The sequence below is a fragment of the Salmo salar genome, chromosome 14 (assembly GCF_965601325.2).
Source record: "Salmo salar chromosome 14, fSalSal1, whole genome shotgun sequence".
Taxonomy (NCBI): Eukaryota; Metazoa; Chordata; class Actinopteri; order Salmoniformes; family Salmonidae; genus Salmo; species Salmo salar.
In genome coordinates, this window is record NC_138304.1 from 8210117 (window position 1) to 8234872 (window position 24756).

The 24756-nt window shown below is 43.9% G+C and overlaps 1 protein-coding gene across 5 annotated transcripts in view; it reads left to right on the forward strand.

The window, feature by feature from the left end:
• The window catches only part of LOC106568689 (activated CDC42 kinase 1), a 183282-nt gene that overhangs the window by 141975 nt on the left and 16551 nt on the right, over nt 1-24756 (forward strand). For 4 of the 5 annotated variants that reach the window (XM_014139250.3, XM_014139248.3, XM_045693832.2 and 1 more), the window contains 10 exons: nt 12029-12277; nt 13537-13689; nt 14458-14741; nt 15118-15244; nt 15397-15543; nt 15927-16021; nt 17242-17436; nt 18065-18156; nt 18514-18558; nt 19290-20800. In XM_014139250.3, coding sequence (XP_013994725.1) covers nt 12029-12277; nt 13537-13689; nt 14458-14741; nt 15118-15244; nt 15397-15543; nt 15927-16021; nt 17242-17436; nt 18065-18156; nt 18514-18558; nt 19290-20800 — 2898 coding nt within the window. The remainder of the gene's footprint in view (nt 1-12028; nt 12278-13536; nt 13690-14457; nt 14742-15117; nt 15245-15396; nt 15544-15926; nt 16022-17241; nt 17437-18064; nt 18157-18513; nt 18559-19289; nt 20801-24756) is intronic. The other variant, XM_014139249.3, reaches the window with a different exon arrangement.

Consider the following 24756-nt stretch of genomic DNA (forward strand, 5'->3'; position numbering starts at 1 on the left):
CATAAGGCATACACCCCCGCCCTTCTTCTTACCAGAGAGATGTTTGTTTCTGTCAGCGCGAAGCGTTAAGAGACCAGGTGGCTGTACCGACTCTGAAAACGTATCCCGAGCAAGCCATGTTTTCGTGAAACAGAGAATGTTACAATCTCTGTCTCTCTGGAAGGCAACCCTTGCTCGGATTTCGTCTACCTTGTTGTCAAGAGACTGGACATTGGCTAGTAGTATACTCGGGAGCGGTGGGCGATGTGTCCGTCTACGGAGCCTGAGCAGAAGACCGCTCCGTCTGCCCCTTCTGCGGTGCTGTTGTTTTGGGTCGCCTTCTGGGATCTGATCCATTGTCCTGGGTGGTGGACCAAACAGAGGATCCGCTTCGGGAAAGTCGTATTCCTGGTCGTAATATTGGTAAGTTGACGTTGCTCTTATATCCAATAGTTTCTCCCGGCTGTATGTAATAAGACTTAAGATTTCCTGGGGTAACAGTGTAAGAAATAATACATAAAAAAACTAAATACTGCATAGTTTCCTAAGAACGCGAAGCGAGGCGGCCATCTCTGTCGGCGCCCGGGTGGTCAAAAGTCAAAGTGCAGGGCTGCCTTGTAAAAAAATAAGTTGTTCTCAATGGGACTTCCTGCTTTAATAATAAAATACAAATAAAGTAATACTTTGGCTGTCCACTAAAGTTAAACCTGCTCTTGTCATTTGTGACTGTTCCATATGGATATACACTCCCCGGACAGTTTTTTTAGGAACATCTAGTACCAGGTCGGACTCCCCTTTGCCTCCAGAACAGCCTGAATTCTTCAGAGCATTCTACAAGGTGTTGGAAACGTTCCACAGGGATTTTTGGTCCATGCTGATACGATGGCCTCAGCAAATTGCTGTAGATTGGACAGCAGTACATTTATCCTGCCGAACAGCCCATTCCATCTCATCCCATAGATACTCTATTGGGTTGAGGTCTGGGGACTGCGCAGGCCACTCAGGTAAACTGAACTTGCTTTCATGTTCCAGAAAATATTTTTCCACTTCTCAATTGTCCAGTGTCGGCCCACTGGAGCCCCTTCTTCTTGTTTTTAGCTGATAGGAGTGGAACCCGGTGTGGTCGTCTGCTGCAATAGCCCGTCTGTGACAAGGATCGACGAGTTGTGCGTTCCGAGATTCCATTCTGCACGTCACTGTTGTACTGTGTCCCACCTGTTAGCTTGCACGATTCTTGCCATTCTCCTTCAACCTCTCTCACGATCTGTTTTCACCCACTGGACTGCCGCTGACTGGATGTTTTTTGTTTGTTGCTCCATTCCCTGTAAACCCTAGATAGACACTGTTGCACTTGAAAAGCCCAGGAGGGCAGCTGTTTCTGAGATAATGGATCCGGTGTGCCAGGCACTGATGATCATACCACACCCAAAGTTGCTTAGGTCACTCATTTTGCCCATTCTAACGTTCAATCGACCAGTAACTAAATGCCTCAATGCATGTCTGCCTGCTTTATATAGCAAGCCACGGCTACAGACTCACAGTCTGTAGGAGCCATCAATTTTCGTGAACTCTGGCTGGTTAGTGTATATCTTAATGGTGAACAACAAATTATTCTCACTTGTATGGAAAAGATGGCCAGCATTGCTAAGTCAGATAACCTCTTCTGGATAGGACCCTGCATCTCAATTTCCTCCTAAAATGACATACCCAAATTTAACTGCCTGTAGCCAAGGACCTTAAGCAAGGACATGCATATTCTTGATACTATTTGAAAGGAAGCACTTTGAAGTTTGTGCATATGTAAAATGAATGTAGGAGAATATAACACAATTGATCTGGTAAAAGATAAAGCAAGGAAAAAAACCATGCGTTTTCTATTTGTATTTTTGTTGCATCATCTTTAAATGCAAAAGAAAGGCCATACATTGAGATAGGAAGCTGGGGATTTAGATGTTGTCCACAACAGGGCAACAGTGTGTGTGCAAGATTTCAGACTGATGCATTCAAGAATGAGAGAGCTACATAATATTTAGTATGAAGTCTCCCAATTGTCCCTCACGAGTTTGCCCAAATGTACCCAAGTGGCCGAATTGGTCAATTGATACATTTTCAAACAGAAAGCTATAGAGAACATACAAAAATGCTATGGTAATAAAAAAATAAAGTTTACACACTCCCGGGAATCTCATACATGATGGATCATTATCTTCCCTACATAAACGGTACTAACAGGAGATGAGACGAGAATGCTGATCCAATGCCTCCCAACACAGAGGTGAACTAAGATAAGGGCCAAGTTAGCAGCCAACACTTATCTAATATCATAAGTGCACACACCACAAACCACACACAAAGTTTAAATAAATATATATTTTCACACTATTTACAATTAGAGTATTTAGAACACCCACAGTCCTCTACACAACGTTGTGCTGCTGATGCCAAGTCCCATAGCAGTCTCTTTCTGCTGTGAAGCAGAGGGTAACAGCGCAAATAGTGCAGGTGATGGGAGATTTCTTGTGGCACAGAGTACGACGACGCCTCCCTGCTGTGCTCTTTTAGCTCTGAGGCACATTCGGGTCTGCAGTTATGTATTTTGGCAGGTGAACACCACTGGTGGCAGGAGTAGAGGGGACAGAAGGTGTTGCAGTGGACTTTGTGACGTAGTCAGCAAGCTCCTGGATGAGCAGCTCTCTGAAGGCTAGCTGTGTCATGAGGGTCTGTCCACAGCTCTTAGCCATTTCCTTCGGGAGAATGAATGCATTCACCACAGCAATGTTGATGAAGTGATGGAACAATGTCTTGTACCATTTCATTGTCTTGTGAAGAACATTGTGGTAGCCTATCAGCGTGTCTGACAGGTCCACACCTCCCATGCTCTTGTTGTAATCCTTTACAGCAGGTGGAATGAGGACATTTTTCTTGGGCCATGCCCCATTAGCGTCCTTCACACTCCTGCTGATGTGATCGCCACTGTACAATTTGTGGATACTGGAGCACATGGCCACCTATCTGGTATCCATCCGCATCTTTACGAATCCATCGCATGGTACCCCTATCAGCCCTCTTAGGCATGTCGTTTACTTTTGTTTTGGGAAAACCCACTCTGTTGGGACGAATGGTGCCCCAGGACCATACATTCAGCTTCCTCAGGTCTGTAAACAGGTTAGGGCTTTTGTAAAAGTTGTCCACAAACAGTTTGTAGCCCATCCCCAGCAGTGGAAAATCCAATATTTCCATAATGGAATCATAACTAAGTCCATTACCGGTGGCTGAGATGGATTTCCCCTCGTAAACAAGAACATTCCAAGTGTAGACACACAGAATCGGCCATAACAAACAGTTTGTAACCCCATATTGTTGGCTTGTTACACATATATTGTTTGAGACCAATTCTAGCCTTTAAGACTACCATCCTCATCTATGGACAGGTTCTGGGCGGGCTGAAAATGGGTCTTGCAGGCCTCAATGCTAGAGTAGAGGTTTGATTTTGCAGAGCTTATCAAAGCTTGCTGTGCCTCTCTTCTCATTGTCAGCTTGTGAGTCACTGATATGAAGTGCCCATGAAATAGTCAGAAACCTGTTAGAAGACATGACAGTGGTGGGGAAAGGCAGTTGGTAGTCTTCAGCTTCTCCAGTAGTCCTTCAGGTTTTTCAACTTCACAAGCCCCATGTAAATGACCAGTGAGATGTGACAGTATAGGTATTGGATGGAAATGGGCTTCCATGCCTCTTTCTTGCCTACTTGCTTCTTAGCCCCATACTTGTTGGTGTTAGACACCAGCGAACCAAGAACTGACAAGGAGAAAAACATCTGGAAAAGATGAAGGAAGGGGGCTGTACTTTCCAGTCATGTCTAGCTGAGGTCCTGGCTGCCTTTTAGGTCAAAATGTTGGTGGAATTGGCTCCACATCATCCTCTAGCACAGGGTGCCAACAGTCCTCTCCCTTGGTGATAGTCGCTGCTGTTGCACTGGCCCTCCTCCACTTCTGGGTTTGCCCCTTGACACCTCTAGATGGCAGGGCGCGGTGGGTGTGAAGCCAGAGATGGCAGCAGGGATCAGACTGGAGGAACCAGTTCCTACGTTTGAATGTGGTCTCTTTGGAGTTGGCTCCCAGAGATCATCTAGTCAGTCTCTACCACTATTGAAGATTTTTTTTTATTCAGTTAGAACTCAAGTTTACTATTACTTCTTTTTTTTTACCTTTATTTTATCGGGGGTCATCAATACTTCATCAATACTTTTATGGATGAGCCCTGCATCAATACATCAAATACACAGCACATACCTATAAACATATACAATACCATTCAAAAGTTTGTACCCTCATTCAAGAGATTTTCCTTATTTTTACTATTTTCTACATTGTAGAATAATATCAAAGACATCAAAACTATGAAATAACACATATGGAATCATGTAGTAACCAATAAAGTGTTAAACAATGATATTCTTCAAAGAGCCACCCTTTTCCTTGATGACAGCTTTGCACACTTGATGACAGCTTTGGCATTCTCTCAACCAGCTTCATGAGGTAGTCACCTGGAATGCATTTCAATTAACAGGTGCACACAGTGAAAAACACTGCTGCTTCTTTATGGGACCAAACTATTTTAAACTTTTTTATTTTAAACGTTTTCAAAGTTTAAAACATAGCGATCGAATCATAAATGGAGGTAGCTGAAGTCTGAATCCCGTGAGGGTGAAAGACGGTCAATAGACAGACTTGTCGGGGATTGTTTGGCGAGTAATCTGGCTAGCCTAGCATTACATTTAGCTGGCTATCTAACGTTACTTTGAACAGCAATAACAGAAACACTTAACCGCTAAAAACATATGGACTCCGGTAGAAATCTATGCAGTGGTGAGAAAAGCATGGAACTGAATTTATCAAAGAAAGAAAGTGCCAATAGCATGGCTAATCTCAAGACGGAGATAAGGAGTCTATGTACAAAAATGGAAAATAATATGGACAAAATTAAGCTGAGTATTGAAAAAGGAATGAATAGTAAAGTTGAAAGCTTACGTGCAACTTTGGAGAAAGCCATTCAGGATAATCATACAACTTTGCTGACTCAACTGGAGAATAATAACAAGCAGCTATAAGACCACATAGCTCTTGAAGTTGGACGTCTGGAGTCCTGTGTAGAATTCCTAGAATCTGGGAGAATAGGCGCTGCCAAAACAACAAAGTTAGACCCAGACGTGTCTATCATAGTGGCTGCCAGCTGATGAAAACGAGGACCTAATCTCCAAAGTGAACCAGTTGATATCGGTAGGCCTAGGCTAAGAAACAGAGGTGATTGCAGTTGAGAGGATGAGGGAGAGAGGTAAAAGTCCCGGGGTTGTGAAGGTGGAGTGTCGGTCTGTGGAGGAGAAGGTGGCTCTGATTATAACAAAGTCTTTCTTCGATCAGCCAAGTCCCACACCGATCACCTTATAGAACTTAACTTCAAGACGCTGCTGAGAGAAATACCAGGAGGAAAGGACTATTTTGTCATGGGAAGCGGACGGGTCATGAAACGAGATCAACCAGAAGGACAACGCGGACCAGGACATGGGGTGGACGGACATACTACATATTGAGGGGCTTCCCATCCCCTACGAGATTCGATTTCAATAGCACATTGGAATGTTAACGGATGGACTACATTGAACAATAAATTACGGATAATAATACTAAAATCCTTAAACCCAGACATTATCTCAATAAATTAAACGCATTTGCGTCGGCAAGAAACTATTGATATTGAAGGGTATGTATGGTATGGACACAACAGAAACACTCATGTGAAAGCCCGCAGGGACTCTGGGGGAGTGGGAATATGTGTAAAGTCTGATATGATGAAAGCATATAAAATGTAAATTATCGATAAAGCCATAGAAGGAATTATTGGTTTGCGCTTTGAACATAGGGAGACAGATTTTTGTTTTGTTGAGTTTTCATGCTATTTGCCACCTGAACAGTCCACACAGGGTAGAGATGCGTCCTTCTATAGTCATTTTGTTAAGTCAAGTATACCAGATGCAGATGCTATTTACATATGTGGGGATCTTAACAGTCGAATTGGGAGGTTAGATGACTATATTGATGACATTCCATCACGTGTTGCTTTGGATGACTTTGTTAAATCATCATGGGGAAACCCTTTTAGATTCCTTTGACTCTAAAATGTGTATAATTAATGGAAGGATATGCCCCTCATGCGATAACTTTACATCCATATCTGGCAAAGGAAACGCTGTGGTGGACTATATAGTTACCCTCCACGACGGTCTAGAAACTTGTTTGGAATTTAAGGTGTTATCTTCTACACCGATGTTCGAAAAATACGGGTGTTTTGACTTAATTGGACTTCCTGATCATTCTCTTTTAATTCTGATCTTTTCTGTCGGCCACAAACTTCCTCAACCAGGTATTGCTGTGATACATACCCCGCATAGGCCTAAATGTTAGAAAATAAATGTGGCAAATTACTTTCTGTGTACTGAAATGGCATGTAGAGCTCTAGTGGAACTCATCGAAACTCTGGAAAGATGCCAATAAACAACATTTGATTTAGATGTGTGGTATGAAACATTTTGTGATATTATATATTCTGAAATGGCAAAAAATTTGAATAAAGAATACACCCCCAAGGCCAGGAAAGTTTACAAGCTGAACAAGCCTTATTGGAATGATGAGTTAAGGGATGCGCGAGGCTGAGTACTTATTTTTACAGTGTAAAGATACGAATACAAGAGAACAGTGTAGGAAGGAATTGAAGAAAAAACAGCATGTGTTTGATAAAAGACAGCGCCTATTTAAACGGAGATATCAGGGAGGGCAGCTATTACAGGAAATACAGACAAGAAATCCCCAACAGTTTTGGAGCCAAATAAATAAGTTAGGACCAAAACGACATAAGAAAATCCCAATGGAAGTCAGGGAAGAGCAGGGGGGCTGAATTCTGATATTACACAGTGGAGTGGGAGAAGGGGTTTGCTAGTTTGTTCTCATGTAACGAAAATGTGGCATATTTTGAGGATGAATTTTATAAAGACGTGTTCCCTGAGAACTAAACGGGAAAATACAATGTTAGAACCCTCTTATATATGTAACCTATACTTAAATGAGGAGCTGTCTGTGGCAGAAGTTAAGGTGATTGACGCTGCAAAAAATGGGAAATCGTTTGATATTGATGAATTGCCTAATGAGGTTTTAAAATCCCCTAAATTAATTGACGTCCTATATAATTTGCTCCAAATATGTTTTGAGTACAGGTATACTGCCATCAACTTGGTATAAGTCTATAGTGAATCCCATTCCCAAATCTTCAAAAAATGACCCGAGAGTGCCACTGAACTATAGTGGCATAAGTTTATTAAGTACAGTTTATAAATGATATTAATCCATCCTCAACAATAGGCTAATTACAATTACATTACACCAAAACATTCAGGTGGAAGAACAAAACGGTTTTCGTAAATCCAGAGCCTGTAATTAGAAATAGATTACATGAACATGAAGAGAAGCCTATTTTGCATGTTTCATTGATTTCCAGAAAGCTTTTGATTTTGTAAATAGGTATCTTTTGGCCTATAGTTTGTTAAAGACGGGTTGATGAGAAATGTTATCAAGCAATCCAGTCTCTTTACAAAGTACCAGTTGCTTGTGTGCGTGTTAATGAATATCGTACAGATTGGTTTCCCACACCCTCGGGTGTAAAACAAGGAGATGCCTTATCACCGACTTTGTTTGCTTTGTTTATAAATTATCTGGCAAAATAAATTAAACAGTTAAATATTGGAGTAAGATATGATGATGAAATGCTAAGTTTTCTTTTATATGCTGATTATATTGTTTTGATGGCAGACCCTAAACAAGACCTGCAGAACATGTTATTATGTGCAGTCAAATTGGTGTAAAAGATGGAGACTCATGATTAACCAGACAAAAACACAGATAATGACTTGGTGTAAAAGATGGAGACTCATGATCAACCAGACAAAAACACAGATAATGACTTGGTGTAAAAGATGGAGACTCATGATTAACCAGACAAAAACACAGATAATGACTTTTAGAAAACCAGCTACTAAGAGAAGTGGTTTTCAGTTTTGTTTTGGTGAAGACATTCTGGAGTTTACTAGCATTTCTAAATATCTGGGTCTTTTTATTGATGAACATATTACCTTTCTATACGCAACATCTGCCCTGGCCGACTCAGTAAGTAGAGCTCTTGGGGGAGTTATAGGAAAAACAAACACTCAAAGATATTGGTTATGCCACGTATTCCAAACTGTATCAGACATGCGTGTGTCCTGTTCTGGACTATTCAGCAGGAGTGTGAGGTGCCAAGAGGTATTTTAAAAACAAACATGTTCATAACAAAGCAGTAAGTTACTTTTTAGGTGTCCACAAGTTTGCACCTATACTTGCAATAACAGAGGACATGGGCTGGGAATCCTGTGAGGTGAGATGGAAGGCGCTATGGTGAGACTTTGGAATAGACTGTTGCAAATGCCAACTGCCAGAATAGCTAGTGAAGTTTTTCAATGGGATCTATCCATAGGGGGAGCCTAGGCAACTGTGAACATCTGTATGAAAACCAAATTAAGGGAGACAGAGATATGATTAAAAAACAACTGTTAAAAAAAAAATGGGTGGAGGAGATTAATCATAATCAAACAAAAGGTTCTCAATTTGGGTTTAAGGGTGAATTAGTGTGTGAGCGATATATTATGTATAACCTACCTAAAAACAAGAGATTGTTATGTGCACAGGTAAGATCAGGGATATTGCCTTTGTGTATTGAAACAGGTCAGTATTGTGGTGAAATGGAAGAGGAAAGACGATGTATTTATTGTGACCTCGAAGAAATAGAGAATGAAACTCATTTTATCCTCTATTTCCCTTTCTACCATGATATACGCTTGCTCTTATTCCAGAAAGCACACCAGATATACCTTGGCATTACGTGGCTGAGTGATGAGGAGATATTGAAATGTTTTTTTGTCCATTGTGCATTTCTGTTTGCGGAATATTTACATAAAGAATGGAATAAAAGAAAAAGGGATACCTATAATTAAATAGTCCAAATATTTATCTTCTATGTGGTTAATGGAGTGTGTATATAGATTGTGTCTTCTCTTTGTGTCAGACTGGGTTCAAGTGACTAATGTTTTTTTATTTTTTATGTATTTGTGTGTTTATGGTGTGTGTATATATATATATGTGTGTGTGTGTGTGTGTATATATGTGTGTGTGTGTGTGTGTGTGTGTGTGTGTGTGTGTGTGTGTGTGTGTGTGTGTGTGTGTGTGTGTGTGTGTATATACATATACATACATGTATATATGTATGTATATTATTGTACTGCTCCAGGGATGTAACTATTGTTTGGATAATCTAATCATGTATTGATGTATTTAATTTTTTTCACTCTTTATGTGATGCATAATTCAGAGAATGCCGGAAGAAGAATTATAATTTAATTACCATAGTGAATTATTGTAAAGTTTGTTAATGTGTCAATTAATCCCATAGGGGAAGGGTTGCCAATTGGCGATTTGACACAGAAAAATGTATTGATTCAACAGGTGTGCCTTGTTAAAAGTTAATTTGTGGAATTTCTTTCCTTAATGCGTTTGAGCCAATCAGTTGTGTTGTGACAAGGTAAGGGTGGTACACAGAAGATAGCCCTATTTGGTAAAAGACCAAGTCCATATTATGGCAAGAACAGCTCGAATAAGCAAAGAGAAACGACAGTCCATCATTACTTTAAGACATGAAGGTCAGTCAATCTGGAACATTTCAAGAACTTTGAAAGTTTCTTCAAGTGCAGTCGCAAAAACCATCAAGTGCAATGATGAAACTGCCTCTCATGAGGAGCACCACAGGAAAGGAAGATCAAGAGTTACCTCTGCTGCGGAGGATAAGTTCATTAAAGTTACCAGCCTCAGAAATTGCAACCCAAATAAATGCGTCAGAGTTCAAGTAACACAAATCTCAACATCAACTGTTCAGAGGAGACTGCATGTATCAGGCCTTCATGGTCGAATTGCTGCAAAGAAACGGTACTAAAGGACACCAATAATAAGAAGAGACTTGCTTGGGCCAATAAACATGAGCAATGGACATTAGACTGGTGGAAATCTGTCCTTTGGTCTGATGAGTCAAAATGTGCCATTTTTGGTTCCAACCACTGTGTCTTTGTGAAATGCAGAATAGGTGAACAGATGATCTCAGCATGTGTTGTTCCCACCGTGATTTATGGAGGAGGAGGTGGGATGGTGTGGGGGTGCATTGCTGGTGATACTGTCAGTGATTTATTTAGAACTTAAGTCACACTTAACCAGCATGGCTACCACAGCATTCTGCAGACATACGCCGGCCCATCTGGTTTGCGTTTAGTGGGACTATCATTTGTTTTTCAACAGGACAATGACCCAACACACCTCCAGGCTGTGTAAGGGGTATTTTGTCAAGAAGGAGAGGGATGGAGTGCTGCATCAGATGACCTGGCCTCCACAATCACCCGACCTCAACCCAATTGAGATGGTTTGGGTTGAGTTGGACTGCAGAGTGAGAAAAAAAAACATACTCAGCATATGTGGGAACTCCTTCAAGACTGTTGAAAAAGCATTCCAGGTGAAGCTGGTTGAGAGAATGTCAAGAGTGTGCAAAGATGTTATCTTGTGTTATTTCACAGTTTTGATGTCTTCACTATTATTCTACAATGTAGAAAATATTAAAAATAAAGAAAAACCCTTGAATGAGTAGGTGTGTCCAAACTTTTGACTGTTAATGTGTGTGTGTGTGTGTGTGTGTGTGTTATATCAAAGAAAAATATCTCAAATGAATATGCACCCATTAAATTAACTGCATTAGCATGAGAAGCAAAAACTTATTTTACTTGCTGATCTAAAAGTGGACCTTTTCCTTCCAAAAACATTTATTCCGCCCTGGAATCAAAACTGTGCTCACTCATTCGTCCTCATCCATTCGTTTTTTGTCACTCTCACGATCAGTTTCTGCAATCATTTCATCCAAATTTGCATACTTTGACTTCGATTGAGCTTTTCTACTATTATTAGCCATTTTTTACTTTTTCCGTTTTGAGAAAAGTTTGTAGAAGATAACAAACCACTGCATAATGTAAACTACCGTGCGTCCTGTTTGCTTTCACATGAAAATGAAACTGTTGCGCACAGCTCTAGCATGATGGCTGTTTGTCGCACAAAGGGCGTTCACATACTTCTGTAAAGCCCAGATCATTGGCTATCTAGCTAGCTATGTTTCAAAATGATAGGTGGTCATTGTACCAAGACACTGTCAATCAAGTGAACACCGCTTGTCTCATTGGTTCATAATAATGGCTGACCTTCATGGGCTAATTTGAAATGTTGTGTAGCCAATATTTAATGTAGAATGATTAAACAAGTTTGGTTGCCTTCTAGAGTGTCTGAGGATTGCACAGAAACCGAACATGACCGGGTTAAACAACAATTTGCCAATTTTTAGATTTCATAAATTGTTTTGTTGAAAGAGTTGGAATTCACTCAAAACACATGGATCGGGTTAGGATATAAAAATGTATTTTATCAAACAAAACTATGCTACATTATATCTCTGGGACCCTCAGGATGACAAATCAGAGCAAGATTACTGAATATAAGTAGATTATTTACTGTCAGAGGTGAATGTATCAAACCAGTTGCCTTGATAAGTGTTTTGTTGTGCACTATCTTCAAACAATAGCATGGTATTTTTTCGCTGTAATAGCGACTGTAAATTGGACACTGCAGTTAGATGAACAATAATTTTAAGCTTTCTGATGATATAAGACATATCTATCCTGGAAAGTTGGCTATTGTTTACAACACCATTCTAGTCACATATCGCATATTGAGCAGCAACTGTCCCGATTTCGGGACACTGATGCTGTAGAGGATAACTCCTGGGCTACAGCACCCAAAGACTCATTTACAGAACTTAGTAAGAGTGGAGCACATATTTTTGTTCATGTTGTATTAACACTCTCTTTCCCTCTCTTCTCTTTCTCCAGGTGTTCAGTGGGAAGCGTCCGGATGGCGGGGACTTCCAGCAGGCGTCGCCCACCTCTTCCTTCCGCAAGCTGTCCCCCACGCCACCCCCAGCGGTTGAGGGGGATCCTCAGTCCCTGTCCCAGCCCCCCCAGCACCAGGCCCTCACCTGTCTGATCAGCGAGAAGGACCTTGCGCTCTTCGAGAAGCTGGGCGACGGCTCCTTCGGGGTGGTCAAGAGGGGCGAGTGGTTCACGCCCACCGGGAAAGTGGTGAGAGGGACTGGGGGGTGGGAGTGTAGTGTGTGGGTACTGTACTCTTTGTGTGTGTATGTGTGTTGGAAAGGCTGGTAGTGGGAGAGGTATTGGTCTGTATCTTACCCCCTATAGGCCCCCGTTTAGAAAACAGGGTCCCATCTAGACACACCTAATAACACACATGCTTCTGGAACACTTATGGAACGCTTCAGGTATACAGTAGTAGGGATCAGGATAGAAAGACAGAGGAAGAGAGGGAATAGGATATAAAAGTCCCTCATGATCACCCTGGGAAACAAAGTATCAGTGGGTTCAAAGTTCAAACCATGACAACATGTGAAAAAATGACCATAACACCCTCCCTTCAACATCTGTTCTGGTCAAACCCTTGACCACTAACCCCTATAGATGTGACCTTGAGAGAGGGAAGGAGCAAGGGAGTGATGAAGAGAGAATCTTGTCCAAACACTCTCCAGCAGTGACCACAATATGGCCAGATGGAAATAGTAAAGCCAGGTGCAGTGTCACAGATCAGTATCCAAGGGAATAGTTTACAAAACATTTTAGAACTTACCCTCTGAGGTCTGGAGCCTGCTTGTTTTCTGTTCTATCTGATTATTAATTGCACCTACATGGTGACCCAGGTCTAAATCACTCCCTGATTTTGAGGGGAAGAATGAAAATAAGCAGTGAAACTGCCATCGAACATCTAGTCATTTACATATCAGTCATTTAGCAGACGCTCTTACCCAGAGCGACTTATAGTAGTGAATTCATACATTTCATTTCATGCATTTTTTTTTTTTCCTGTACTGGCCCCCTGTGGGAATCGAACCCACAACCCTGGCGTTGCACACACCATGCTGGCGTTGCAAACACCATGCTCTACCAACTGAGCCACAGTTGGGTGGGTGACCACCAATTTAATGGGAATAAGGTCAGCTGATCTCCTATGTTATGCTGTAGTAGGACCTCCATTCCCGTCTTTTTTATCCTACTGCATAATTTATAATAATTTACCTCATCATTTCAGCAAGTTGCCGCTGTCCTTAACAGCATTTAGATTAGCATGTAGGGCAGGCCAACTTGTACAACAAACAATAAAGTAAAAAATAATCTTGTTCAGGAAGTGCAACCTGGTGCTCTATTGTCTCCTTGTTTAAGACTGTTCTGCGGCCTCCAGACTGTTAGTAAGTGCAACTGGCTATCAATAGCTTTCCCTTTGGATTTTGATTTAGCATTTTGCTAACATGGTCCCTCATTTTTCTCTCCAGTTGACTGTAGCGGTCAAGTGTCTGAAGACAGACATGCTGAGCCAGCCGGAGGCGTTGGACGACTTCATCTGCGAGGTCAATGCCATGCACTCCCTGGACCACCAGAACCTCATCAGGCTGTACGGAGTGGTGCTCACACAACCCATGAAGATGGTATGGACGGACACACACAACACATGTTAAATACTTAATTTGAGTCCCCAAATCAGATTACATTTGCAAAAGGATCATGGATACAAAATGCACCTTCTTCACCGATGACAGCTGACACAGAGCGGTATCTTTCCAGCTGCTTTGCTTTGCTTTTTGTACATGCTTGTGTACATGCCTAAATAGCAGCACCACCAGCTTACACTCAAAACCTATACTGTTCATAAGCGCAGACAATGTCAAGTTTACAAACTGTGTGAACCCTTTAAATAATATCAAGGGCAGAATCTCAAGGCCTCCGGTCCACACCCGACGGAGTTATTGAGACAAAGGACAAAAATAAGGGCTGACATTTCCACTCTGTTCTTTTCATCTCTACGTCATTACCTCCCTGTACTTCCTCAGTATTATTTTGTATTGATGTGGAGTACATTGTGTTTGGAGTCGACTAATAATGTTATTGTTGTCACCTCCTTACCCCTCCCCCGGCGCTCTCCTCAGCACCACTCCCTGTAAAGCAGGGTTTCCCAAACCTCTCTTAAAGTACCACCAGCTGTTCTACTTATTTTGCGTATTGCCGGACTGGTAGCAGATTCCATTAGGCAACAAGCCCTTCATTAGTTGAATTTTGTGTGTTAGCTCAGGAATACATCAAATACCTGGAGGTACTTGAGAAGAGGTTTGGGGAAACACTGCTCTAAACTCTTGGGAGCTCACAGACATTACAGTTTTGTTCCAGCCCAGCACTAACAACACACCCTCCTTCTCCAGGTGACCGAACTAGCCCCGCTTGGCTCCCTCCTGGAGCGCCTGCGCTGCGTTCGGCCGCAGGGCCCCATCCTCATCCACATGCTGTGCCAGTACGCCGTGCAGGTGGCGTGCGGCATGGCCTACCTGGAGCAGCGGCGCTTCATCCACCGTGACCTGGCCGCCCGCAACATCCTGCTGGCATCGGCCCAGAGGGTAAAGATCGGCGACTTCGGTCTGATGCGGGCGCTGCCCAACAACCATGAACACTACGTCATGCAGGAGCACCGCAAGGTGCCGTTCGCGTGGTGAGTGGGACGGGGAAAGGGGATGGTGGTTGGGTGAGGGGAGAGTGCAGTGGGAAAGGGAGTGTGTGTGTGTGTGTTGCCACCGGGGGAGGAAAGGTTGTCGTGTATTTCTGTGTCGGTGTTATCAGGGCCACATTCAGTAGGCAAACGTTGTCTGACGTTGCAGATAGAATGCCATGAAGAGAGCTGACATGATTCTGTTATTTTACATGCATGAGACATGTTTGTTCTAAGTAAAGTATTTTTTAATCTGAACGTTCTACAACATTGTGCCCTGGGGAATGAGCCCCTGATGTGGCTATGCATAGTGTGTGTTTTTTCCATTTTCTCATCACCTTCTTAAGGTGTGTTTGCTGTGTGTGTCATCCCCCTCCAGGTGTGCCCCGGAGAGCCTGAAAACGCGGACGTTCTCCCACGCCACAGACGCCTGGATGTTCGGGGTGACGCTGTGGGAGATGTATACCCACGGACAGGAGCCCTGGCTGGGCCTCAATGGCAGCCAGGTACACGCATACACAGACACAAAGCAAACACATGCGCAGACACTCACTCACTCACACACACACAAAATAGAAATACTAATATTTTGGGGGTTTATGTCAATGGTTCATTGTGGGTTCAATTTAAGTATTTTGTGTATGTGTATGTGTTTCAGATCTTACACAAGATAGACAAGGAGGGTGAGCGTCTACCCAAGCCAGAGGACTGTCCCCAGGACATCTACAACGTCATGCTGCAGTGCTGGGCCCAGAAACCTGATGACAGGCCCACCTTCGTCGCCCTCAGGGAGTTCCTGCTCGAGGTACACACTTCCCTGTGTGTGTGTGGAGGGGGTACATCAGTGTTAAACCAGTGTTAGTCATCTGCATGCATGTTTTCACGGGTGTGTTTTGCCCGAGTCTATTTTCAATGTGTATGTTTGAGATTGAATACACAACCTTCATGTGTTAAATGGACCTATAGCCCCACCTAGTGAATCTTCTACTGTATGGGCATTACCAACTGAGGAATCCTAACTTGATGTTTGCGCTGAACTGATGTCAATGGAAGATGTTTGGGGGAAAAACTCAAATGACTACATTTTGATGCCTTGTGCCCCACTGTTGGGGTGCAGTGTTAGTTAAATGTACTCAAACTTGGTGTTTGTGTGCGTATGTATGTATGTGTGTGTCCATTCCATTCCAGACCATGCCAACAGACATGTGCGCACTGCAGAACTTTGAAGAGGTCAACAAGCTTCAGATTCAGGTCAATGACGTGATCACCATCATCGAGGGCAGGTATGTGTGATCAACTAATGAACTGCATATCAATATTCTGTCATCATTGTGTTTTTCTATGCATGCTTGTGTATGTGCATGTGTCTGCAACTTCTTGCATGCCTTTGGGAGTGTGTCTGTGTTAGTGAGTGTATGTATGCGTGTGGGAAAGAGAAGAAGAAGAGAGCGAGAGAATGAAATAAATAAAGTACATCCACGGAGACGGACAAACAAATAAAAAGCAAAAAGGGACGAGTACAAGTCAGATTGGACTCATTGTGTAAAAGGTCAAGTTTAGAAAAGCCAGAATAAGTAGGCAGCACAACCACAAAAAAGATAAACAACAAAGAAAAACATGCCATTGTGACGATAATTCCTTGACAATACTTTAGCCTAGTAGGTTGTTTAGGAATGGGCCACTCACTTTTTGCTCGTCCTGGTAGCGGAGTAGGCCGGGCAGCGTTGAGGTCCAACCCCAAGACATCTGGTGGGTCCATGGGGTTCCCTAGGTACAGACTAGAAAGAGAGGAGGAGGGAGAGAAAGGGAGAGAGAGAAAGTGGGAGATGGAGAGATAGCGGAAGCGATAGAATGAGAGAGATGGCGAATGAGATCAAGAGAGGGGTTAGAAAGGAAAGAGAGAGAGGGGACATTTATTGACTTACCATACCAAGAGGTTCTCTACCCGGGGCTAGCCATAAATCAGGTGTACAGTGGCTCGCCCCAGGTTTCACATCTGCTTATCCAACCTGCCTGTGTGTATAATATTTAATATTTTATTAGGATCACCATCAGCTGTTGCTGAAGCAGCAACTGCTTTTCCTGGGGTCCACACAAAGCATACCACATTACATAATACAGAACCCAAAATATAAGCTTGTTTTACTCCAATGTTTGTAAACAAAGTAAATGTAAACAAACACTATATAGCCTCAAAACATGGTTAAAACTATAATTGTGATATCATGGATGGTCAGTCCTTGCATCCATAACTCCCTCTATTAATCCGAGAGTGGTTACGTTTCTCCAGCGCCATCCCTCGGCTTTTTACCAAAACGGGTGTGGAGAACCGCTTTGTTATAGTTTGTTATTGCCTATATTTATGTCTATGTTTATATGCCTGCTTGTGGTGGATGCGTGCGTGCCATGCGTATGTATCTGCACCCACCTGTGTGTGTCTGTCTGTACCTGAAAAATGTCTCACATTCACCTGTACGTCGACCTACCTCCCTCTCTTTCTCAGAGCGGAGAACTACTGGTGGCGGGGCCAGAACAAGCGCACGCTGAAGTTGGGCCAGTTCCCCAGGAACGTGGTGACCTCGGTTGCAGGCCTGTCGGCCCATGACATCAGCAGGCCCCTCAAACACAGCTTCATCCACACAGGCCATGGAGACACAGACCCACACCGCTGCTGGGGCTTCCCGGACCGCATCGACGAGTAAGACATATCCTCAGAACTTGTGCTTCTATCTACTTGTAGTGATATGTGCCACTTACAGTGCATACATTTTTTTGTAATTGTTTGTTATACTTGCAGGACCCCAGCCTTGGCAAAAAAAAGTAGATTTGTTTTTTTACCACTAGAGGACAGTAGACTATTGTTCATATTACTGTCTATCTAGTCAGCTGAAATGACAGTAGCAGGCAGACCTTGGGTGCCTTCAGCAGGACGCAACGTTTTGAAACATTCAGATACAAATATGCTATGTAGGACATGCCTCTGACATTTAGAATAAGGAATCACTTTGGCTCTATTGATGGCATTTCTATCTGCAACGTTCGACAACTGAACATGGCCCAGGGTTGGATAAGCAGATGTGAAACCTGGGGCGAGCCTCTGTACACCTGATTTATGGCTAGCCCCGGGTAGAGAACCTCTTGGTATGGTAAATCAATAAATGTCCCCTCTCTCTCTCTGATTCGCTTGCTGTATCTCTCTCTCTTTCCTTTCTACCCCTTCTCTTGCTCTCATCCGCTATCTCTCTCGTCCTCTCTCTCTCTATCGCCCACTTTCTCTCTTTCCCTCCTCTCTTGCTCTCTCGCTCTCATCCCCTCTCTCTTTCTAGTCTGTACCTAGGGAACCCCATGGACCCACCAGATGTCTTGGGGTTGGACCTCAATGCTGCCCGGCCTACTCAGCTACCAGGACGAGCAAAAAGTGAGTGGCCCATTCCTAAACAACCTACCAGTCTAAAGTATTGTCGGTGACTCAAGGAATTATCGTCACAATGGCATGTTTTTCTTCATGGCTTATCTTTTTTGTGGTTTATCTTTTTTGGTTGAGCTTTTCTGAACTTGACTGTTTACACAATGAGTCCAATCTGACTTGTACTCGTCCCTTTATGATTATTATTTGTTTGTCCTTCTCCGTAGTTGTACTTTATTTATTCCATTATTATTTTATTATTTTATTTATTCCAGCCCTCTCTTTTTCTCTTTCACACACTTTTGTGATCTCCCTCTATCGCTCTCTCCTGTACCCCTCTCCTTCTCTCTCTGGTGGTGGCATTTTCAGAGGAGGCACCTACTTGTCCCCCCCAGCCGTTGGTGCTTGTCAAGAGTAAGTGTAGTCTCTCACTCCAGCTCACACATTGCTCTGGCCCTCTCTGTTATCTCCTAGCTCCAGTCTTCGAAGGTACACCGTGTGCAATCTCTCCTCACATCTCTCTCTCTCTCCCTCTTCTCCCCATCCCTCCCTTTTTCTCTTTCCTTCTCTTGCCAGTTACTCCATTTCTCTTCTTCCTCCCTAACCTTGTTGTTTCTCCACCTCTGTCACGAACAGGTGTGCAGTCTGCGTTTCTGTGCATTGAGTGGTTAACGCCTAACCAGAGAGTTGAGAAATGAAGCATGTGTGGACCAAATTGTTGTGTATTGCAGCCTGGCTTAAAATAAATGTTATGGTCGTTATTAACGTTTGTGAATGATTCCATCACCAAAAATATTCTAATCTTCTCTGTAGGATGTTTGTTTCCATTCATGTACAATGTATGAAATGGAAACAATTTATTTATATCCACACATTACAAATAGACACACTGAGGATTATTACCTTTTCATTTCAGGGACAACTACAGAGTCATTCATTATGTACATAAATAAATCTTGCATCAAAGGCAGGCTTAAGGTTGATCACTCAAGGTAGACCGTTGGGGCATTGTGGATGGACTACAGTGCTACATGAGTAATGAGCGGTTACGGCGTAGAAGTATTGTAAAGTTGCCAAAGTCATTAGATGCCAAAGTCATTAGTTGCCAAAGTCGTTAAATTGCATTTGTCTGTTTGTTTTTCCAGAGCCGTGCTACGACTCGGTGACTGAGGACGAGGAGCTGACCGCCTCAGGCCTCAAGGGGCTGTCGCTACTGAAAGTGGGCTCCATCAAAGGCCTCAAGCTGAAACCCGCCACATGTGTCTCCGCCTCCAAACAGGGGGGCCGGACTATGGGCTCAGGCCACACCCCCAGTGAGGTGTCACTCATCGACTTTGGGGAGGAGTTTCCCCTGGCCGCATCCTCCCCCTCCCCGGTGGTGGAGCTCCAGGTGCCCTCGTTGGCCAAGCTGGCCCTGGACGCAGAGTTTATTCTGGATCGTACTCCTACCCAGAGCCCGTGGCGCTCGCTGCCCCGCCCCTTACACCCCACGCCAGTGGTGGACTGGGACACCCGGCCCTTACCTCCACCTCCTGCGTACGATGACGTGGCGCAGGACGAGGAGGACATGGAGGTGAGCTCCATCAACAGCCTGGATCAGCAGCAGGGGGGGATGGGTGAGAGCCACAGCCCCACAGAGGCCTTGCCGGCTGGTGAGGAGAAGGCCATGGCCGGTGCAGCCGACAAACCCCTGGAGGACAACCTCTTCCTGCCCTCTAAGCAGGACCTGGCCTCCACATCCTTCTCTCAGTCAGCTGAGATCTTTCAGGAGCTCCAGCAGGAGTGCATGAGGAGGCTCAATGTGCCCACGGGAGGAGGTCACCAGCCCCCCTCGCTGTCCCCAAGCTCAGGCCTCCAGTCCATGGACGTCCACCGCCAGATCATCTTGTTCATCTCTGAGGACAAGCCCCAGATCCCTCCACGCGTACCCATCCCGCCTCGCCCTGTCAAACGGGGGGACTACACCCGCTGGTCCGGTGACCTCTCCCTGTCCCTGACTCCAGCTTCTGAGGAAGTCCAGGACCGGCCCCCTCAGATCCCCCCGCGGGATCCCCTGTCTCAGCCGGGCTCGCGCACCCCCAGTCCCATGGGCCAACAGGTGGGCTCCCCCCAGCAAAGGACAATGGTTTTCCCCAGTGCCCCTCCTCCGCCCACATACGGATCCTACCTCTCCACGTCCCCAGGGAAGCTCATGCCCACCACACATAGCTTTGCCTTGGACCCCAAATACGCCGCACCCAAGGTCATCCAAGCACAAGCCCAGGGTAAGGACCTGGCCAAGGGGCCCTGCATCCTGCCCATTGTCCGCGACGGCCGCAAAATCAGCAACACGCACTACTACCTCCTGCCCGAGAGGCCGCCTTACCTGGACCGCTACGACCGCTTCTTCAGGGAAGCGGAAAATGTGCCGACCGGTGGCAGCGGTGGGATCTGCGAGGAGAGGCGGCAGGCCAACACGGCCACGGTCAGGCCCATGATGGTGAACCAGCAGCCGCAGAACCAGGGGGGAGACCTCAAGCCCAACTTTTCCTCCAACAACAACACTAACCTGGGCTTCCGGCTGGGCATGAAGTCCTCCCTCAGCCTGCCCAGGGTCAGCTCTGACGGGTCAGCCGACAGGGCAGAGGGGGGAGCCACAGCAGACGGGGTCAAGATGGTGAGTAGTACCAAAGGCTCCAGCCTCAGATTATTTATTTGTTAATCAGTAATCAGTTGATTTGATTTTCAATAACAAACGAACACAGGAAAGAACATGGCCTAATACACAAAATCAAAGGGGGGAGGAAACCACTACTGTTATATTACAAAAACTAGACTGCGTAATGAAGAACACAAGAAAAGGGAAACAAAAAAGTAGAAATAAATAAGAAATCGAGGATACAGCCAACAATGTATTTTTTTGCAGTATTTGTTTGGGCTGCGTTTGTAATTTTGTTCTGTGATGCCAAATCAAAGGCTTGGCTGTAGGGACTTTGGACTTTTATGATGTAAATAAACCACAGCAGGGCAGTGTATTACAATACTGAGATGTGGTCCGCAGACACACACACATGCCTTAACTTTTTGCAACAATGCACAAAACTTTCTAACCAATCGATCTAAATCAACACTCTCAACCAATCAAGTATCCATCAAAGCTGATTTAAAAGATTACATGGAATGACGTTCTGAAAAATATTTGTATTTTTTTATTATTCAGGGAATATCCATTGAGACCAGGGTTTAATCCACAAGGGTGCCCTGATCACAATAAGACAACAATCAAATACAATCTGAAACAAAACAGAGATCAATACAATGTAAAATAAATTAAAAATACAGAACACAATGTAAGAATAGCATTTCTCAGCTACTATGTCCTCAATACTTTTAAATTGGGTTTCCTAGGTACAGACTAGAAAGAAAGAGAATGAGAGAGAGTAAGAGAGGAGGATGGAAAGAGAGAGAGAAAGTGGGAGATGGAGAGAGTGGATGAGAGCAAGAGAAGGGGTGGAAAGGAACGAGAGAGAGATACAGCAAGCGAGTCAGAGAGAGAGAGAGAGAGAGAGGGGACATTTATTGACTTACCATACCAAGAGGTTATCTACCTGAGGCTAGCCATAAATCAGGTGTACAGTGTACAATTGCGAGCGGCACTAATACAGTACATCTTTGCCCCCAACCCATGTCATTGGCACAGTCTTAACATGAGCTCTAGACATAACACTCCTAAAGGCAAGTATGTGGGTTAAGTTGCAAAAAACACCTAAATTGAACATAATATTGTTGTGCTCTTGATCAATTGATGAAAGTATGGCTGCGTCTGAAATGGCACCACATTCCCTATATAGTTCCCATAGGCTCTAGTCAAAAGTAGGCCATTATATAGGGAAGAAGGTGTCATTTTGGACACAGCCCCAATCTGCCTTCAGAACGTGCCTTCAGAAAGAATTCACATGCCATTGACTTTTTCCACATTGTGTTACGCCATTGACTTTTTCCACATTGTGTTACAGCCTGAATTTAAAATGTATTTTTTTGGTAACTGGCCTACACACAATACACCATAATTTCAAAGTGTAATTCTATTTAAAACAACACATTTTTTTTTACAAATGTATTAAAAATGAAAAGCTGAAATGTCTTGAGTCAATAAGTATCCGACCCCTTTGTCATGGCAAGCCTAAATAAGTTTAGGAGTAAAAATTAGCTGCATGGACTCAAGCTCACAAAACGGGGCCGCTAAATGCTGAAGCGATTAGCGCCTAAAAATAATTCTGTGCTCGGTTGAAACACTCACTACCAAGTTCCAAACTGCCTCTGGAAGCAACATCAGCAGAAGCACTGTTCGTAGGGAGCGTCATGAAATGGGTTTCCATGACCAACCAGCTTCACACAAGCCTAAGATCACCATGCGCAATGCCAAGCTTCGGCTGGAGTTATGTAAAGCTCGCCGCCATTGGACTCTGGAGCAGTGGAAACGTGTTCTCTGAAGTGATGAATCATGTTTCACCATCTGGCAGTCCGAGGGACAAATCTGGGTTTGGCTACCTGCCTGAATGCATAGTGCCCATATGTAAAGTTTGGTGGAGGAGGAATAATGGTCTGGGGCTGTTTTTCATGGTTCGGGCTAGGCCCCTTAGTTCCAGTGAAGGAAAATCTTAACGCTACAGCATACAATGACATTCTAGACGATTCTATGCTTCCACCATTGTGGCAACAGTCTGGGGAAGGCCCTTTCTTGTTTCAGCATTACAATGCCCCCGTGCACAAAGCAAGGACAATACAGAAATGGTTTGTCGAGATCTGTGTGGAAGAACTTGACTGGCCTGCACAGAACCCTGACCTCAACCCCATTTGAACACTTATGGGATGATTTGGAACGCTGACTGTGAGCCAGGCCTAATCGCCCAACATCAGTGCCCGACCTCACTAATGTTCTTGTGGCTGAATGGAAGCAAGGCCCCGCACCAATGTTCCAACATCTGGTGGAAAGCCTTCCCAGAAGAGTGGAGGCTGTTATAGCAGCAAAAGGGGGACCAACTCCGCCATATTAATGCCTGTGAATTTGGAATGAGATATTCGACGAGCAGGTGTCCACATACTTTTGGTCATGTAATGTACCTCCCTGGAATCTCTGTACCCCATAAGGTCCCTCAGTCGAGCAGTGAATTTCAAACACAGATTCCAGGGAGGTTTTCCAATGCCTTGCAAAGAAGGACTCCTATTGGTAGATGGAGAAGAGAAAAAAAAGACATTTGATTATCCCTTTGAGCATGGTGAAGATATATAAATTACACTTTGGATGGTGTATCAATACACCAAGTCAATACAAAGATACAGGCGTCCTTCCTTACTCAGTTGCCGGAGAGGAAGGAAACTACTTGGGATTTCACCATGAGGCCAATGGTGACTTTAAAACAGTTACATAGTTTAATGGCTGTGATAGGAGAACTGAGGATGAACAACATTGTAGTTACTCCACAATACTAAGGGATGGATAGGAATTTACAGAATGGCTACCTGGAGGAAAATGGGGGAGGGTCCTGCTTTTTCAATTTCAGTCAAGGGGAAGGTTTAGTATTTAAATCTAGACCAGGGGAGGGTCATGTAATTGAATTGATAAAATGTCAATATTTGTCCGTGTTAGTATTAGTTGCTTATTAGACTATATGTCGATGTGTGCCCGATGCAGCCCCTCATCTCTGATTCTCCACTGGGCGCGTAATATCAATTGTTTAGTGTGGTCTCAATCAAATGATCCATAGGCTATGAAGTACATGCTCGGAGAAGCATAGCGCAAAGTTATATTTCTAAGATAGCTCCTTGGAAGGTGTAAATAAAACTAGGTTGCATTACACACCAGCCCTTAGCCCCCGGCCTTCTCTGTTCTTGCTCATCAAATACTTTTTTTGTGTGCTGCTTAACCAATGGCTGTGCTGTGTATGGCTATGTTGTCAGGTCAGGAGGAGAGTCAAACGTTTCTTCTGATTTAATATTTTTTTTTATTAGGCCTAGTCCAACAAATGCACCATCTTGCTCATGGACTAGCCTATGTTCTGTTCAATTTGAGAAGGAGTGTGCGAAGATGAGAAGGTGGACCGGTGGTCAACTTTGATAGCTGCCTACTACTATAATTTCATTTATTAAAGACAATATGTTTCTTGCCCATTTATGTACACTGCTCAAAAAAATAAAGGGAACACTTAAATAACACAATGTAACTCCAAGTCAATCACACTTCTGTGAAATCAAACTGTCCACTTAGGAAGCAACACTGACTGACAATAAATTTCACATGCTGTTGTGCAAATGGAATAGACAACAGGTGGAAATTATAGGTAATTAGCAAGACACCCCCAATAAAGGAGTGGTTCTGCAGGTGGGGACTACAGACCACTTCTCAGTTCCTATGCTTCCTGGCTGATGTTTTGGTCACTTTTGAATGCTGGCGGTGCTTTCACTCTAGTGGTAGCATGAGACGGAGTCTACAACCCACACAAGTGGCTCAGGTAGTGCAGCTCATCCAGGATGGCACATCAATGCGAGCTGTGGCAAGAAGGTTTGCTGTGTCTGTCAGCGTAGTGTCCAGAGCATGGAGGCGCTACCAGGAGACAGGCCAGTACATCAGGA